Genomic DNA, 19,258 nt, shown 5'->3' with positions numbered 1-19,258 from the left:
TTGTAATGAAGCCTCCATAAAACCCCAAAACGCACAGGATTCAGACAGTTTCCAGGTTGGTAAACAGGTGGAGATTTGGGGAGAGTGGTGCTCAGAGTGGGCATGGAGTAGCTCCATACCTTTCTCTAGACCTTGTGTTGCACATCTCCTCCAGCTAGCTGTTCTAGAGTTAAGTCCTTTTAAAATAAACCAGTAATCTAGTAATTAAAATGTTTCTCTGAGTTCTGTGAGCCCCACTATTGTTACTGGGGCCCTCATTAATTGAACCCAAGGGAGAGGTCATTGAAACTTTCCATGGAGAATCAATGGGCCGGAAGCACAAGTGGGGACCTGGACTTAAGATCAGCATCTGAAGTGGTGAAGGGGTGGGGAGGAGTCGGACTGATCCTTGTACCTGTGACAGCTGATGTTCTCTCCTGGCAAACGGTGTCAGAATTGAGTTGAATCGTAGGACACCCAGCTGGTGTTGGAAAACCCCCCACATTGGAATTGGGTAACATCTTTGGCCAAGAACGAATTCAGAACTCTCCTCTATGACATCTTGGTTTATTTTGCCTGCCTATGATAAATATCTCACCCAAGGATTCTTTTTCAAATATTCTGAAAGCTATAGAGATTTACAGTATGTATTTATTGGCTCGTAAGTAACCCACCTCGCTCTCTAATGGGCAGCAAATTCTCTAGCTGTGTCTGATACGCTGGGTTCCCATGGTGTCTCTGTGACACCTTGGGGACTCTGTGCAAGACGGAAACAATACAAAGAGTCACTGTCTTCGAGTGTGTTACAAACCACAATGGCTGTCGTGCTAACGCTTCTGAAAGTAATAAGGGTAATCATTCTACTATTTTTTTTAATGCAATAATACTTGCATTTTTGTTTGTTTCAGGGACAGTAGACCCATCCTCATTCCAGCTTGCCGGAGCTTTGTGCGAGTCCACAATCATCCAGCCTCAGGCTTAGAATCCCTGATCTTAATGACCCTCTTTCTCCTATCTTGCTGCAAACATGCACTGTGTATCGAAGGGTCCTGATGACACTGCCAACCCCTTCATTTGGTCCAGCAACGGCTTCCTCACCTGCCTGACCACCTTTAAGGGTCTGTTTTCCATTTTGGCTCCATCATTTCTGATTGGTGGTTATCAAAACTACTGCACAGAAAATTCTGGAGTCTGCCCACTGGACCTAGATGGTGTTTTCTGTTACTGACCAACTCATTTTTTCCTTGTGAAGCTCAGGGCTGGGATGACTTTGGGGACTGCAGGCTCTAACAAGGTAGGCTTTCACAGCACTGCCTACAGTGGTTTCTAGATGGCAACTGATAAAAATACTAAATATTTTTCATTGTTTTGTTGTTTTCAATTGAGATTTCTGTATTAAATCTTGAAAAAAGATGCACTGTTCTTAATCCATTCTCCTTCCTCAACCTGAATCATATTTCTACTCCTCTAACTTATTTGCTAGTTCTAGTTCTAAGAGCTGCATAAAATTCCAAATGTCAGTAGGCAAACAAGAATAAAAAAAAAAAAAAAAAAACTTCTCACTGCTGGTTGCTGCAAACATAAGACCATTTATATCTGACTAGTGAGGGGATCCTTGGTTCAAAATATATTCCCACCCTGTGCCAGCTAGACAGTCTCATGAAATGTCAGTAAGGATGCCTATGCCAACACGGTTATCAAATATGGTAAACCAAAAGAAAATCCTTGGTACATATTTATACCAGAGATTATATAAGGAATCATCATCATCTATAATTTTAGTTCCCTGCGAATCTTAAATTCTGCCCAAACAAGTTAAGGCCAGCTAAGCAAGCTTCCTGCCTGGAATGCACGCCGCATCTCTGCAAGCTTCATTTGTTATATGGCACAGAGCTACTCCCATCTCATCAACGTGAGTAAGCCCTTCAGTGTGACACTGGCATTATAAAACCAGACGCCTGTGGCCTTAGGAAATGAGGGATTTTGCTGTGTGCTACAAATATATTCAGACAAAGAGGCTAAAAGTTATCCACTGCCTGGAGGTGGTAAGGCATCACGGGTTTATTAAGTCACCGTTCATTGTGAAGATGTTTGCAATAGTAACATCAAGGCATTAAAAGTACCCTATAAATATAGTGAGCATCTTTGTTAATTTTTTTTTAACCTTCAGGATTTTACAAAGAATTTTTTAAAAATAATAAATTTATTTTTTATTGCTGTTCAATTTGCCAACATACAGAATAACACCCAGTGCTCATCCCGTCAAGTGCCCCCCTCAGTGCTCGTCACCCATTCACCCCCACCCCCACCCTCCTCCCCTTCCACCACCCCTAGTTCGTTTCCCAGAGTTAGCAGTCTTTACGTTCTGTCTCCCTTTCTGATATTTCCTCCCCATTTCTTCTCCCTTCCCCTCTATTCCCTTTCACTATTATTTATATTCCCCAAATGAATGAGAACATATAATGTTTGTCCTTCTCCGATTGACTTATTTCACTCAGCATAATACCCTTCAGTTCCATCCACATCGAAGCAAATGGTGGGTATTTGTCATTTCTAATGGCTGAGGAATATTCCATTGTATACGTAAACCACATCTTCTTTATCCATTGATCTTTCGATGGACACCGAGGCTCCTTCCACAGTTTGGCTATTGTGGACATTGCTGCTAGAAACATCGGGGTGCAGGTGTCCCGGCGTTTCATTGCATCTGTATCTTTGTGGTAAATCCCCAACAAAGAATTTTCTTAAAGGGAATGATCTATTTCACCTTTAGGATTTCACAAAGGGCCTTCCTAAACAGTTATGTTCCGCCCCAGCATTGGGGGCAGAGGGGAATTCAATGCAAAGAGCAGAGGGGCAAAGGATCAGTGTTCAGTTAATAATGACATAAGCTGTCTATGCCATGAGGAGCTGGAGCTACTGCAGGTTCGGTTCCACTAAACTGTTAGCTCACCTCACCTGTAATAGGAATTTGTCTAGTACTGAACCTTCTTAGCAGCAGGGCTGGCGTAATACATATAAACCTAATCACTTGGTTTCCCAACTTCTAACGTGCGGAAGATGATGCCCACCTTACAGAGCTGGGGAGACGAACGGTAACAAGCATATAATAAAGCATTAACACCATGTGTGATACCCAGAAGGCACACAGTAAATGGTCCCTGAAAGTCATCTTGTTCAAATATATTCTACAGTTAGCAAGGCACATTAATCAATATTATCAAAGTTTATCCCTAAAATAATCCTGTGCCTCTGTGTTCCCACCTTCCTTTTCTGATCAGTGAGAATGAGAGATGGAGGGTGCTAACTGAATGTTCCAGTAAACCAGCAAATGGTAAAGAGCATGTAAAAACCACCCATTTGCTGCTAATTCCATGCTCTTAAATAAAAATAAAAATTTAAGTTAAAAAAAAAAAAAAGAAACCTCTTTCAAAATGACAAGAGCTGAATGGCTCTGGCTTAGTCTTAAGTAAAGTATAAAATAATTGAATTTTTTCTTATTTCCAGTTTTCTTAGAAGGTACGATGTATTGAGATGATAAACCAACCAGAGCTCGGAAGCCTGGCTACAGGAGACGTTCTAGCACTGACTCGTGCTAATGAATGGTCTTTTAGATGGAAGATGTTGGGGCTTTGCAGCTGGGGACCGAGTCTGAGATCTCAGCTCAGATGCTAAGCAGACAGTGTCCTCAGCCTGATGATCGGCACTGAGGCTTGGCGCCCCTCTGTCCAAGGGGACATCAATGGCCACGATCATGGCATCGTGGCCAGCATGCATCATGACGAGCACTTGGTGGTACTAAAAGCTACACCCATGCTGAGGATGACGGCGATCTTATGAGCATTCTTGTCAGAAGGGAGGCCCTCAAGGCAAGCCCGCTGTTGTGGACTGAATGTGTGTCTCCTCCCAAAATGCAGAGGTTGAAGCCCCAACCCCCCAGTGTGGCAGTCTTAGAAGATGGAGCCTCTAAGGATAATTAAGGCTAAATGGGGTCACAGGTGTGGGGTCCTGATCCCACAGGATTAGTATCTCTCCCCACTCGCTGAGGAATGGCCACATGAGGACACAGGGTGAGGGTAGTCACATTTAAGCGAGGGAAGAGAGCGCTCCAGAAACTGAATCAGTCTGAGAGTTCATCTAGGACTTGTAGCCTCCAGAACTGTGACAAAACACAGGTCTGTTATTCAAGTCACCTGGTCAGGGGCATTTTGTTACAGCAGCCCATGCAGACTAATACACCGGCTGCCGACCAAATGTGAGAAAAGTAATAACTTCTTTGGGTCTCAGCTTCTTCTGAAATTGGGAGAGGAGAGTACATGACATACAGAGCCCCTTATAGCTCAAACATCCTGTAATTTTGTGATTCATAAGCAAACGGCCACCATCTGCTCTGCCCACTCCCGCGCCCCCCCCCCCACCGCCCCACCCCAGGCTGTACCATCACATCCTGCTCACCCCGATGGGAAATCTCGCCACATTCACCAATTAGTGCTCTAGTTCTGTTGATGTGTCTCCACTGCTCTGTGCCCTGGGCTCCATTCACTACAGTGTCATTCATTAGGGATCAGAGCTTCTGGGGACACAGAATCCACCACCATTAGCACTAATTGAAGCTTGGACTCCCAGCCTGCTGCTTTATGCTGGCCTTTCTCAGTGCGGCCTCGGGTGTTCCAGCCAACAAAAAGCTCCTTTACGGCCCAGGCACCTCGGCTGACAAAAGGCCTCGGCCCCCTTCCATGAGCCAAGCTGAGTGGGGGCCTGTCCGCGACGGCTGGGGGGCTCCCAGCTGCACTGTGCACACTCAGGGGTGTGTGGGGGGGTTCAACTGTGCCAGGCCGTCTACACGGGGTTCTGCTTTCTTGGGGAAGGAGTGGCCCTGGGCCCCCAGATATTACCTGGAAGTTGGGGTTGGGGTTGGGATACGGCAGCCAGGCAGAGCGTGAATTCTCCTGGTACTTGAAGGGTCCGTTGAAGGCCTGGGAGATGGCGCTCAGGTTGAAGACACACACGGCTGAGGCAGCGATGCTGTTCCTGGGGGGCCGAGGAAGAAATGGGGGGAGACACGGTCAGAGAGCCCCACAAGGACGCTGTGCAGCATAGGTGCCTGCTGGGCGACCGCCAGACCACTGGCTCCGCAGCACCGTGAGGAGGAAGTTGAGGACATGACTGGGCGTCTCCGTGGTTTCTTTGTGGAAAACAAACCCTTCAGTGTAGAAGCGAGACTATTTAGCAGTTATGACACTTCTAATCCTGCCAGATGGGATTAATCCACTCAGCCACAAGGAGGGTGACAAAGGACTGTGAAGAGTTGCATGTTAGGCCTTTCAAATTCTGGAGGAAGCAGGCATCTTCCTGTAGGGGCTGGAGCCTCCCTGTAGTCCAGGGGGCTCTCAACCCCACTGTTCACCCAGTTCCTGGACACCAGTGGGGCCCACTGCTCCTGCTCTTCTCAAATCCTCACAGAGCTGTGTGTGTTTTCAACCCCTCAAATAATAACTGACTAAAAGCGTTTTGCAAAAAGTACCTGTCAGAGACCATTCACATTTTTTTATTCCTTTTTTAATTTAAAAAGCATTTTAAATTCAAAGGGTCAGTGGGAAAAACTTGACGGAGGAAAATCTTGAAACCTCAAATCAGAGTTCAAGCTCTGCAGAGGGAGCTGTAAATGGGAGGCTCCTAGGAGTTCGGTGCCCTTTCACTAAGTGTGTTAACAGCAAAATATTGTCTGCTTAAATAAATCTGCATTTTCGAGCACAGCTCTGATTTCTACCATCTGTGAGTCGCCATTTTTAGACATCTGGGAACAAAGGGCTGCAGTGACCCCCACCCTACAGTAGTATCCCATTTCCTGCTGCCCAACCCATGGCCAAAGGGGTAAGACAACCATACAGTCCCAGGTCAGAAGGAGCTAGAACGATGACCGTCATCCCCACTCCCAGTGCTAAGAGGCCATGATGAGTATACAGAGGCCAACCAAAACCAAGAGCAGAAGCACCGGGAGCTCGGCCTCAAAGCAGCCACCCAATGTAGAGCCAGGCAACAACTGGCCGTCTCTGATCGTTCACTTTTTCAATTTGGAGCAATTCTTTTAAAGAATGTGGTCATTGGGATGCCGGTGGCTCAGGGGTAGAATGTCTGCCTTCAGCTCAGGGTATGATCCCAGGGTCCCAGGACTGAGTCCCACATCGGGCTCCCCGCAGGGAGCCTGCTTCTTCCTCTGTCTGTGTCTCTGCCTCTCTCTCTCTCTGTTTTTCAGGAATAAACAAATAAAATCTTTAAAAAAATGCAGTCATCTGTCCAGAAGGTAAGATCAAGGCTGAGATATGAGGGGGAGGAGAGATGGAGTATATTGTGGGATTCGAAATGGCTGTATTAGAAAGTTGTTCCTAAGACCTGGTAAGACTAGGTGTTGGAGGGAGAAAGGGAAGATCCAGCGATTCTATCTCTGCTAGTATACTTGCTACAGACTGGGTGATTTCCAACTTGATGGGGATCTGCAAGACTCAACAAATGGTCTGAAATAGTCTAAAACCTGGTTTTGTGAGTATCTGAATTGACCATTCACCACTGGAATGGCCCAGATGCGATACTTATATAACTTTTTAAATTGTTCATTTTTGCCCAGAGCCAGGGGAATGAACAGCTAAGTAAGCCAAGCTCCCATTGTGTATAAAATTGATGTCAACTCAGCAACTGAACATCCATCTTGTGCCGCCAACACTATTTCTTAAACCAGGTTTTGGAAAGCAAATCAACTTGAGAAACTATAAATTGATTTTTTAAAAGAAACTTATCAAAGACAGAAAATAACCTCTAGGGTTGAAAAGCAGGCTTACAATGAAGATGGTCATAGTGGGGCAGGGGTGGGTGGGGAGCCTTCCATTTCTGTCTTATTTTTCTAACTTCATGTCAGAAAGAAGACTCTTCTGGAGTAAATGTTATTATCGAGCGGCTGTTAGCACTTAAGCTCCGCAGGGGAAAGAACAGAGAGAAAGAGTAACAGGGAAGGAAGAGCAGATGAAGTGAGTCTCTAGCAATTTCGACAGGCTTCCCCAATTCTCCCAGGACTGTGAGGTTTCCTGGGACACAGGGCTGACGCCAGGGCAATCCCAGACACCCGAGGACAGCTGCTCACCCAACCCCGTTATAAGCACTTTCAACCCACCCCGATCTAGGTTTTCTCCAGACTGTTAGGCCACCCGATTAGAGATTTCAAAGATGGTCCAAAGCAGAACCCACATTGCAGACCAGCATTACCACCAGCAAAAGGGAACCCAGACCTTGTCTGAGTATGAAAAGGCTATCTGTCACTCCTGGGGTGGCCTGTGATCCTGTGCGCCCTTGCAGGGCACATGCGCTACGAATATGAAATAAGTGTGGGTCACAACACACTCCTCCAGGCTAAGAGTGAACGAAAGACCAGGAAACATCAAGTGCTTTCCCTCAACCAAATTTTGTCAGTTCCGGAGCTAGGAGTATCTCTCTTCAAGAAAAAAAAAAAAAAAAGACGCTATCATTTTTTTCAGTTATATTTTAAAAGTATAATTATCATTTTAGAAATGCTTGCCCAAGTTAACCATCTCCTGGAACAAAGGGTTAAAACATAGTTACAGGAAAGTGAGAATGTCCATTTTACATCTGAGCAGGGATTCAGGCATGAGTTACATTATCTCAAAGATCAGACTCTTCAGACAACACTACTTTCATTCTGCACAAATGCATGACTTGCATGTTGGGGAAAAAAATGCATCTGATATGTACCAGCATTTCAGAAAGTGCCCAGAACACACTGGCACATCAGGAAGGAGAAATTTATAGTCAAAGTAATTTGATGCTACAATTACGCAAGGAATAGATTGAAACTTTTTCATTTCACTGTATTTTCCGAATACCAGTTTCAGAAATCACATTATTGTCGCATAATATTTAATTCCTACTCAAACATTTATTTGGCCATTAGCCCAGTAAAATAAGAAAGATTTCTTTTAAAACAACTTTGCAACCACAAAGGTCAGAGAACAGTAGGCTCATTCACAATGAACAGAAGAGCAGGGAAAGAAATTTTTTTCCAGTTACTTACACATTGGTGGTAAAGATGCCATAGATCAAATCCAGCTCGGCCAGGAAGAAAGTGCTCTGCAGTTCGTTGTAGTAAAAAGGGACCTCCCCGGGCCGGGAGCAGTTCAGGCGAGCCTTCATGAATGTGGTCCAGGTGTCCTCCAGCAGGAACCGGCCCCCGATGTCATTCTTACAGACCCGGGCAGCTCTGGAGAACACAGTTTTCCCACAATCGTGCTCCACGGCATTCTCTCGGAAAAAGAAGTAGGTGAAATTTCCAATGTCGTAAGATGACACGAAGTTTGGTTCTGGAGATCAGAGGAAAGAAGAAACATGTAAATGTTCCTATGATGTTTCTTTATGTCTTACCTCCTCGGTTATTTATTCCAAGGAGATATGGGTTCGTGCAGACACCACCCAGGTTCTGAGGGACGAGTGGGATCCCTGGGAACAGCTCCATGATCTGCGCTGAGGGAAGAACTCAGGACAGAAGTTCCAGGTGACAAGAAATCGCCCACATGATGTCACACGAAAGCATCCTGATTTAACGCCGCACTTGAGTCACACATTAATGTGTGACTGGGGAGAACAGGGTTTTGTGATACACTTTAAAGCAACACATACTAGTTACTTGTATATTCTCATGTGACCTTCAGAGAGAGTGGGGCAAAATGAGATTAAACATACGTGTGATTGAGAATATAGGAGTCTATTATCATGTTTGTATAGAAGACGACAAAATTCCTTGATCTTACTTGAATACATATGACTGACATAATTTATGTGCTTTTAGTGAGAACGTGAAGATGGTTTTCATTTGTGAAACCTGAAACAAACATTGAGACTATCAGGTTAGTGTCCTGAATTCTCTTTAGCAATTCCAGTTACTATGGTGACCACATCACTGTGAGGACCAAGCCTCATTTTCTTATTTCTGGGTTGCTGGGAAATCCGTGTAGAAGAGGGGAGTGTATGGAGATAGGGTCAATGCCTTCCAGCTTCCTGGTCTCATAATTAGCTTAAAAATAAGGATTCAGAAATGACAAGATTATGGCAAAACCTTTACTTTATCACCAAGCCCACTGGGAGCTTAGGAATTTTAGTTTGTCAAATGAATTTCATAAATAGTATTCAAAGTGTTATCTTTGTAGCTTCTTGTTTGAATCCATTCAGGGTAGAAATGATACTCTTTCAAACATGGATATGCCCTAACATTTATCTTTAAAAAATTCTAATAACCAGGTTTGGTTTTTACTCTTTCCTCTATTGCCAGGGGTTTTCTATTCAATTAGCAAGTGTCTGAATTTTATGGTGCCATTACAATAATATGGCAATAACCTTTTGTGTTCAAAATTAATGGAAAGACACATACAACAACTATATCCACAAGGACACATTTCAGGGACAATTAGTTTTTGGGGGCAATTCAATTGGCCTTGTACTTTGCCAGATCCAATCAGATTGTACCAACAGATGTGTTACTGGCAGGACAACTAAAAGTACATTTGGCTACAAGACAACCCATCATTGTTAAAAGTGAGACACACAACAAGCTCACCTCAGGTCTGAAATATAAACATGGAGGTAATCCTGATGACTACTATTCCATCCAAAAACTGTTACCAGTTTTCAATTAACACATATATTAGATATCATCACAAAATGCCTCATTTTAATTCAACTTTACATCATAAAAATGTAACAACTAGTCTAGGCTGTGTAAGCTGTGCATGCAATGTGTTCTTCTTGGTCCGTGATATTGTTCTTCAGTAATTTAAGCACGTCAGGTAATAGAGACTTCAATAAGGACTATTTGTCATTTATACACAGTCAAACATCCTCGTAGATCACTATTATGTTAGCCTGAAATGGGTATAAAGGAAACTAGATTGCATAAAAGTGTATGAAATGGAAATCAAACATATTTTCTGTACAGCAAGCTTTCATATCAAGAAAGATGCTCACAGAGAAGCAGGAGGTGACCTGGGTTTCGGGAACATTCAGCAAAATAATGCGGATGTTTTTGAACCTGTGTTTACTGAGCTTCCAAAAGAGAATTACTCATTGAGGAAGACCCCAAAAAGCAAAGATACGGAACAATTACAAAACTATATTTGGTTGGTTTCTCAAGAAAATATTCACTTATACAGCTAATTCTAAAGAGAAGGCTAAATCAGTTCAGAATATGCCCTGTACCCAGGCTCTAAAACAAAATTGTAATTTGATAATTTTGCTAAAAACAAACAATAAAAATCATCATGATTATCATGAAAACAACAACCACAAAGCTTACATAAGATGGAGAAAGCAAAGAAAGAGGATTCAGGACTGGAGTGTCCAGCTTGGGGCTATGATCACCAACACACGTGGATGAGGGGTGGGCAGAGGCCACAGCATTTATCAACACCCTCACAAAGACCTATTCCTGCTACCAATTTGAGGACAAACAGCCTGAAGACCAGAGTGTATGTCTCTAGGAGGTCTGGACCGAGGAAATGAGAAGCTGCAAAGGTAAAAAGATCTGTCACGGTTTCTTCCAGTCAGAGCTGAGTCTGTAACTTAAAAAATATCTACAGAGTGCTAATGCTACTGCGCCAGGCTTCCACTCGGGGCTTCCATTCATGTGCTCGTTAAACTCACAGGCATCATAAAGGTAGGTACTGTGTTACTAGTTATTAGTAAAATGGCCAAGTTCACACAACTAGCAGTGGGGAGCCTCGGGAGGGGGTTACATCCCGAATCCAGACCATCTGACCTCAGAGCCTAGGCACTTAGCCTTGCACTCCCCTGAAAAAAACAACGCGCTACAAAGGAACAATGGACTATATTCATAACATTCACAAAACTTAGTATTCGGGATGGTGGTTTAGAAACCAGAGTGGGGAGCAGGTTTACTCCAGAAGACAAGTGTCCAGACTGAATTTACCCTGCTGCTATTAGGGACATGAGGAATGACAGGGCAACAAAAAGTGGGAGAAGGAGCCAATAATCCAAAGGCTCATTAGGCAAGAGTGCTGCTGGGAAGCACCTGCCCAACTCCAGAGACACATTTCAAGAGGTGCCACCACCGCCCCAGAGAGCCAGGGAGTGACACTTAGGACATCTATTCCATGTCCATCATCTGCTCAAGATGAACAGCTTCACTTGGATGTCTCCTAGGAGGGGACACTGGCCAATGCCATGCAGACCGGCCCACAGTTTCCTCTCTCCACAGCAGACTTCCACTGTATCTCCAAACCACCTTGAGATAGTTGTATGATAGGGTGACAAAGCACACTTCAGACAGAAACGCTCAAACACTTTTTTTCCTACTGAGTACAAATGGGGGAAGAATGCATGCTCAGTGGGTCGTGTGTCCCATTTTCTAACTCACCACCCGTTACAGCTCCATTTAGACAGGGAACTAACTGACACTTGGAAACACATCCTGCTGTCCCACTGTGGCCCTTTAGGACCATGATGGGTCCCTGATGGTGCGACCTGCTGTAAAACCAGGAAGCTCCATTTCCTGGAAAGCACAGCCTTTTGAAAGTCAGCCAGCATCCTGTTCCTTTTCCAAAGACAATAAAAAAGCTGGAATAATTGGTAGACAGACAGCCAAATATCTCTTGCATTTATAGATATAACCCCGGAGGTAGGAGATGTTTGACTCTCACCAGGCAGTATAATAAGATGTCTACTGTTTCCCTCTCATTATTTAAGTTCTGTCTCTTGTTAAAATGCAATTCACCACATACTAGTAATCTGTCACTCCTGAGTGAACTGAACAAGTCATAAATCAGGCACTCGCCTTCTTGCCTACAATGAATATAAGTGCGTGAAAGAGAGATCTGAGAGGTCCTTTATTCTTTATTGTCATTAGAGCGACACACGAATAGAAGGTGCTGCCAGTTCAGAAAAAAAATAATAAAGCAGACATGAGTATATGGCAGCTTATTATAATTATATGCATGGAGAAGCTGTTTTTTCTCATGTTTATAAAACATCTTGAGTTATGGATTACAAAGCATTTTACAAAATATGTCATATCATAAGAGCAGATATGTTTCATGACATAGGAACTTTCATTTTATACATTTACTTATCAGTGACCATGCAGAATGCAGATCAGGGTAAGGGAAGTGAGCCATAAGATAATAAATAGGAGTAATGAAAAGAACAAAAGCTTCAACATTTTTGAGAAGACTTTGACCAGGTGAAACCAAAGGCTGAACATCCAAATGGATCCTTCCATTCTGTAGTCTTTCTAAGGCAACACCTCCTCTGTCAGTCTGGGGGCGCCTTATGTCCCGTGGTTCAGTCAGATGACAGACCAGATCACGTACAAGCTCTTGATATAGAACTATTTGTCCAAATTAATGCCCATGGATATTGAAGACACAAAGGAATTCCAGTCTGTCAGCTCTACAAAAATCTTACTAGAATCAACATCTATCATAAATCCTTTTTTCAATCAACAGCCAGTTTGTAATACACTCATCAAAAGCTGACTGGAAGAGGGCTGGGCATGGAGCCTACATGGGCTGTGGCTCTGACCATCCCAGCTTGAAATCCTGGGCTGGACCATGGACATCTGGAGGGCTCTTTTATCCTGGATGACAATTCAGGTCACAAAAGACCTACTTTGCCTTAAGGATCAAGAGACTGGTACACAGTAGGATCCCAATAAATGGTGCCTATAATTATTATTTCATGATTTATTCTTGATTTCCCTCTTAATAATTTATGTTTAGTAGAACTTCACATAATTATAATGAATTATCAAACACACAAATGTTATCAAACACACAAATGTTAAGCTTAAAGATGATCAAAATTGGAGAAACATAAATAAAGCCATGCTGAGTTTTTAAAGGAGCAAGCCATTGCACAAAAAGGAAAGAATGAATGGAAACAATCTTTAGACATGACACAGTAAGCCAGCTTTTTTTAATCCTCTAATTTGTTGCTGTCAGGCACTACCAGAACAAAACAAAACAAACAAACAAAAAAAACCCAAAACATTTCCATATATCTTCCTAGATTTCATACGCCCTCTTACTGTGCACATTTTCCCCTTGTCACAGTGACATGAAAACGTGCTGCAGAGTGGTCCAAAGTAAACTAATTTCATCCGGTATCTAGTAAGCATGGATAATTACACTAAAATTAAATTAAGTACAATATGGTTTAAAAGCCATTGACATACTAAAGCTTTCCTGAAGATTTCCAGTAAAAGGAAGACAGACAGATAGGTAGATAATACATGTGTGTTTGGTGTCCTTGTGTCTATGCGTGTCTGTGCGTGTGTCCCACGCACACATACATAAGGTACCGAGGCATATGTATATATGGCTCAATACCTCCACCTACTGGCTGCGTGAACTAGTCAAGTCACTTAACAGCACAGATTCTGTGTCGGTTTTAGAGTGGTGGTGACCCCACCCAATGTGTATCATTAGGGGAATTAAAGGTGATGCATGACAAGTGCGGAGCACTTAATTGCTAATCATCGAAATGTAGATCACCATGCGTTTGTATGTGCAAATTAAAATATAATAAATATGCATATACACAAAGTATGTAAATCAATATTTACACATATATTGGTAAACTTATAGTCAGTATTTACTTAAAAAGCTACATCATCAACTTTGCATTCTATGTAACAAATTAGGGCCTTTGTTCCCCTCAGCAGATGTGGCACCAGATATAGTGTATAGTGGAGGTGCTATAGATAGAGTCCTCCTCCGTCATCAGCTACTCACCACCTACGGTGGGGACAGTGCTGAGCTCTGCGTGTGCGGTAACTGAAAGAGCTCATGTCCTCAGGGACAGTGTGAGGAAACCAACAACACAGACCAACAAGTAATCACAATGATGACAAGGACAATGATGACCAGCAGCAGCGAGGTGAATTCCAGAATCAGAAAGGAGAGGATCAGAAAAAAGGCAGATGTAAGGTTGGGGAGGGACCGCCAGGCCAAAAGCAGGAGAGACACCAGCTAAGAGGACTAAGAGGACACCCAACCAGTGGCCAGGAATGGAATGAAGTTCGTGTTGGAATAAAGGAATCAGCCGGGCAGGGGAAAAGCCAGGAGAGCAATCCAGACGGGAGCAGGGATGTCAAGTGCCCCTGGAGAGTCAGTCACCGAGGAGTTTTAAAGAAAAGTTCATGATGCAGGCTCCTGTGTGTGAGGGGTGGCAGTGGTCAGGTAATAGTGGGGTGAGGCCAGCCTTGGATCCCCAAGCCCTTCGCTCACTGAGCACCTGGCAGAAAGAAAACCATTGCATAAAACCAAAAATGGAGTCCCAGCCAACTTGATTCCTTCTTGCTTCAAGGGGAATATGACCTGATGAACATTTTTTTGCACCATTTGCTGATTCCAGCAGGAGCAACCAGTACCAAGTAGACCTGTGCCATCTCTCTCCGAATGAGATCTGCTCCTCTACACGAGCGCTCACCCTGCAAGGCCAAGACTGTCCCCCAAAGCCCCCTCTATGTCTAGAGAAGTTTCACTAACTGGCTGTCGTCTAGACGTTCTCGCTCAGAGTGACAAAGACATCCTTCGTCTGTTCCCCCTCAATCTGTTCCAAGCACAGAGCCTCTGCAGGTTTTCCCTTCTTCTGAGAGCGTCTCCCACACCACATGTTCCAAGGCTCAATTCGTTCGAACTAATTTCACAAATATGCATTTTTAAACATTTACAAAACGGAAAGTTTCAATTTACTATGCTCATTTTTTCTTGATTCTCTTTTAAAAGCAGTGGTTCACTTCTTTTAAGAATGAATCATTTAACCTGCAGAATCATGAATCAAAGCTGAGAGGAATTCTTTTAATTGGAATAATAACTTGAATTCAAAGATCTTAGAACTATTTTAATGTTTATAAATAGTTTTAAAGAGGAAGAGGAAAATATGTGAGAGCTCACTGGAAAAAGATACCGGGCTGCAAGAGTATGCAGTTAGAAGACATAAACTTCAACGATGCTGTGGTCTTCATCTCCTGAGCTGACCTGGGCCAGGGCAACGCAGAAGCCCAAAGAACAGAGTCAACTGTCTAATATGCAGCCATGCAGATAAAATGTGAGAGGCCACTGAGGGGATGCAAAGAGTTTAACAGAATAATTTGGAGACAAATTTACTGAAACACATAGACCTGGGGATTTATAAACAGGATGACGATATGATTTATGAGCCAAATAGGAACACTTTTGAGAGGGACAGGAAGCAATGTTATAATCATGCCAGGGAGGCAGGAGTGACCTAGGACTGTCGCAAGGAAACCGCTCATGATGTCTAGACAATAATACATTGAAGCGTTTTCCTGCCTGGTGATTAAGTACTAGAAAATTTCCATACAGTATATATTGTCTTCTTTCTAATGGGACACAACTTCTCCGTGTGGATTTCTGCTCTGTTTGATGCAGGTCTCCATATGACTTAGTGTATATCGTTGTGCCTTTGGCCACATAATGCCTTGGTGGAGGAAAGAAGGGCTTATTCATCCATTCTCTTCTGAAATGTGTAAATTGAAAGTCCTAATGACTGACTGGTGAGTACAGAGCTGTCACCACAAGACTGAAGGGGTTCTGTACTCCCCTACTTTCAGGCATTCAGCACAGAGACCCATCAGTACATGACACTGCTTGCAAAGAGCACCAGAAGAACCGATTCCTTTATGTCACTTAACAAGCTTTTGCGCCCATGAAGGGCTGTTTTAAATTATGTCACAGGCTTTTCTACTTTGGGTTTAATAATCCCCATTCATCTCACCTCTTTTTGCAAACTTTCACAAATAAAGGAAATCCTCCTAAACTCCAGGGTTCTCCTATCCCTCCTCCATGGTAGCTTATGCATTAAAAAAATGTGTATGTTAGGAGGGAGATGGAGGCAGGTTATGATGTTGCTGTTTCCTAAGATGTGGATGAAGCAAATGGGATGAGGGAGCATGTGGAGGGGCAAAGATGCAAGCTCCGGAGTGGGTGTGTCTTCAAACCCTGGCTCATGTACACATCTGCCTAGAGGCTCTGGCTCAGGGAGCTAGTCCCTTTGACCACAGCTTGCTCATCTGTAAATTAAGGACAGCGTCATCTCCCTTGGAGGATTCTGTGGAGGATTACTGAAGGCATGTGTATGGAGTCTCCCATCTACCCAGCAAGTTCGAAATGGCCATTGCAACCCTATAAAGATAATCAGATTTGGTTTACAACACAATTTCCAGTATACCTGCATCCCACACAAGACAGACAATCTGCCTGATATCCCGCCAATCAGAAACGGTGGCTCATCGTGCTGGGTCCCACGTCACCTGACTGCTCACATGCTCTAAGCCCACGACTCATCATCCTAGCCAGCTGAAACTTCACACATTAGATGTCAGGCTTTAGCCTCACAGCTGCAGTGCTGAAGAAGCCCACTGTTCGCGATGACACCCCTTTTCAGCATCTCCCCAGATGCCTGTTTAGTAACATATAAAACTAGGCTGCTGACTATGCAATCGTGATTTTTGTTCTGGTTTTACTGAGCTTCTTCTTGATAAAGACTTGAGTTTTCCTACACAAATTCCTAGGCTCCACTTGTCTTTATTTTGCTTGTTCTGTGAACACTGCTTCCAATTTATGAAATTCCTGCTCTAGCAATGTTGCCCATCCAGGGAGCCCCTGGAGCAGATGATTCACACCGTTAGGGACTGTGCTATTTAGACTCTGCCAAAAGTGAACTCATTGTCACCAGGATGAGCCCGAAAGAGTCACCCTGGCATGGCCATGCCTAGAGCTTTGAGAGGCGGCATCTGCTCTCAGGGAGAAGCGCTGCGCTCCTCCACCAGGCACCTGTCTTCACGGTTAGGACAACCATTTCTCCTTGAGTTAAGCACAGAGAGGATTTTCTCTCTCCAAGTAAATTATCTTTAATCATTAAGAGGTTAATCATTATATTTTAAATACCTCAAAGAGTCCATTTAATGCATAGGGCACATCATTAAAGTGTTTCCAACCAGGAGAAGTTGAGGTTGTTACAAGAGGAAGTCTCTTGGCCTGAAACATAATAGCTGATATGAAACAATCTTGTGTGGATAAGATGAAAACCCCTGTGCTATCAGGTTTTTCTGCTTCCATATGAGGTCATGGTGGGAATCTGCAGAAACAGAAGGAGCTGCGGACTTCATCGGGACAACTTCGTTGGACAAGCAAACACTTCCCCCCAGAGAAGGAAAACAAGCAGGTCATCGAGTGTCAACGAGATTATGTCCACACAGACATCCATGCTGACTTATTAAGGCTCATTTATGAATTAGTTTTTCCAAGTTCCTAGTGAGATTTTTTTTTCTCTGTAGGGAACATGTAGTTCCCTAAGAACCCATAATCTCAATTTGCACAATATTATTTTGGAAATGTCATTTCCCCCTTTGTCGTGGGTTTATTGTTTCCCCAATTTGATCGACAATTTCTTGGCAAGTTTCTGAAAGCAAATTTTACAGCTTCTCTATTTTAAGCATTGACTATTAAACATTTATTATCCTGCCTTACAGTAATCATTTAATAAGAGTAATGATTAGTATTTTAATGCATTAAAGTGGTTTTAAGGTATTTCTCTAAACACATAAGTTTTTTTCAGAGTAATTTCAGCACAGGGCATAAATTTGATATTGAAACTTACATTCACTACCAAACACATGACTCAGTGTTTCAAATTCCACCAGAACATTATCCAATCAATTGCACTGCCTTTGATAACTAACTAACGGTTGAGGAGTGCCCAAATGAGAGGACAAAGGAAGTTTTCTCAGATGTTTTGATGTGAATCAGTTTCAAATGTAATAAATCTATTTTTTTTTTAATTCTAGGTTACAATTCCCATGACACGCTCCCTTTGTTTAACAACACCATTCATACAATCCAATCATGAAATGGGCAAAAGACATGAACAGAAATCTCACAGAGGAAGACATAGACATGGCCAACATGCACATGAGAAAATGCTCTGCATCACTTGCCATCAGGGAAATACAAATGAAAACTACAATGAGATACCACCTCACACCAGTGAGAATGGGGAAAATTAACAAGGCAGGAAACAACAAATGTTGGAGAGGATGCGGAGAAAAGGGAACCCTCTTACACTGTTGGTGGGAATGTGAACTGGTGCAGCCACTCTGGAAAACTGTGTGGAGGTTCCTCAAACAGTTAAAAATAGACCTGCCCTACGACCCAGCAATTGCACTGTTGGGGATTTACCCCAAAGATACAAATGCAATGAAACGCCGGGACACCTGCACCCCGATGTTTCTAGCAGCAATGGCCACGATAGCCAAACTGTGGAAGGAGCCTCGGTGTCCAACGAAAGATGAATGGATAAAGAAGATGTGGTTTATGTATACAATGGAATATTACTCAGCTATTAGAAATGACAAATACCCACCATTTGCTTCAACGTGGATGGAACTGGAGGGTATTATGCTGAGTGAAGTAAGTCAGTCAGAGAAGGACAAACATTATATGGTCTCATTCATTTGGGGAATATAAATAATAGTGAAAGGGAAAATAAGGGAAGGGAGAAGAAATGTGTGGGAAATATCAGAAAGGGAGACAGAACGTAAAGACTGCTAACTCTGGGAAACGAACTAGGGGTGGTAGAAGGGGAGGAGGGCGGGGGGTGGGAGTGAATGGGTGACGGGCACTGGGGGTTATTCTGTATGTTAGTAAATTGAACACCAATAAAAAAAAAAAAAAAAAACACCATTCATATTTCTACTATTTATGAAACGCACTTATCTCCTACTCATTCAAAAAATATTGATGGAACATCAACTGTGTTTCAGGAACTTAGTGAAATTTTTTTTTTAACTTAGTGAAATATTAAGCACACAAAGATGGCTCGCATATAATCCCTTCTCTCAAGGAAAGAAGCAAAGAAGCAAACTAATAAGTAGTAACTCATTTAGTCAAAAAATATTTTTGGGTGCTTATGATGTACCCAACACTGTTGAAAGCATGCAGGACACATCACTGAACAAAATACATTAGCCCAGCCACTGGGGAGCCTCCATTCTGGGGGGCAGGGAGGAAGGAGGCCAGCATTCAAAGGGCATAGGAGTTAAGGATCAAAGCTGAGCGTGGTAAGAGGGACAAAGTAGTCTCAGATGGGACAGGGTGTCACTTCACATAAGGCAGGGTCCCATTGAGAAGCCCCACCTGAGCAAAGACTGGAAGGAACTAAACCAGTTGGCCAAGTGGCTTTT

At 43.2% G+C, this 19,258-nt stretch overlaps 1 protein-coding gene across 12 annotated transcripts in view; it reads right to left on the bottom strand.

Annotated features, from left to right (window-relative positions):
- SEMA5A (semaphorin 5A) overlaps nt 1-19,258 on the bottom strand; it is a 470,523-nt gene that overhangs the window by 136,685 nt on the left and 314,580 nt on the right. For all 12 annotated transcript variants that reach the window (XM_025451472.3, XM_025451477.3, XM_025451481.3 and 9 more), the window contains 2 exons: nt 8,060-8,345; nt 4,875-5,010 (listed from right to left, as the gene is read on the bottom strand). In XM_025451472.3, the coding sequence (XP_025307257.1) occupies nt 4,875-5,010; nt 8,060-8,345 (422 nt within the window). The remainder of the gene's footprint in view (nt 1-4,874; nt 5,011-8,059; nt 8,346-19,258) is intronic.

Source organism: Canis lupus, chromosome 34, assembly GCF_003254725.2.
Source record: "Canis lupus dingo isolate Sandy chromosome 34, ASM325472v2, whole genome shotgun sequence".
Classification (NCBI taxonomy): Eukaryota; Metazoa; Chordata; class Mammalia; order Carnivora; family Canidae; genus Canis; species Canis lupus.
This window is presented reverse-complemented; position numbering and strand designations above follow the sequence as displayed.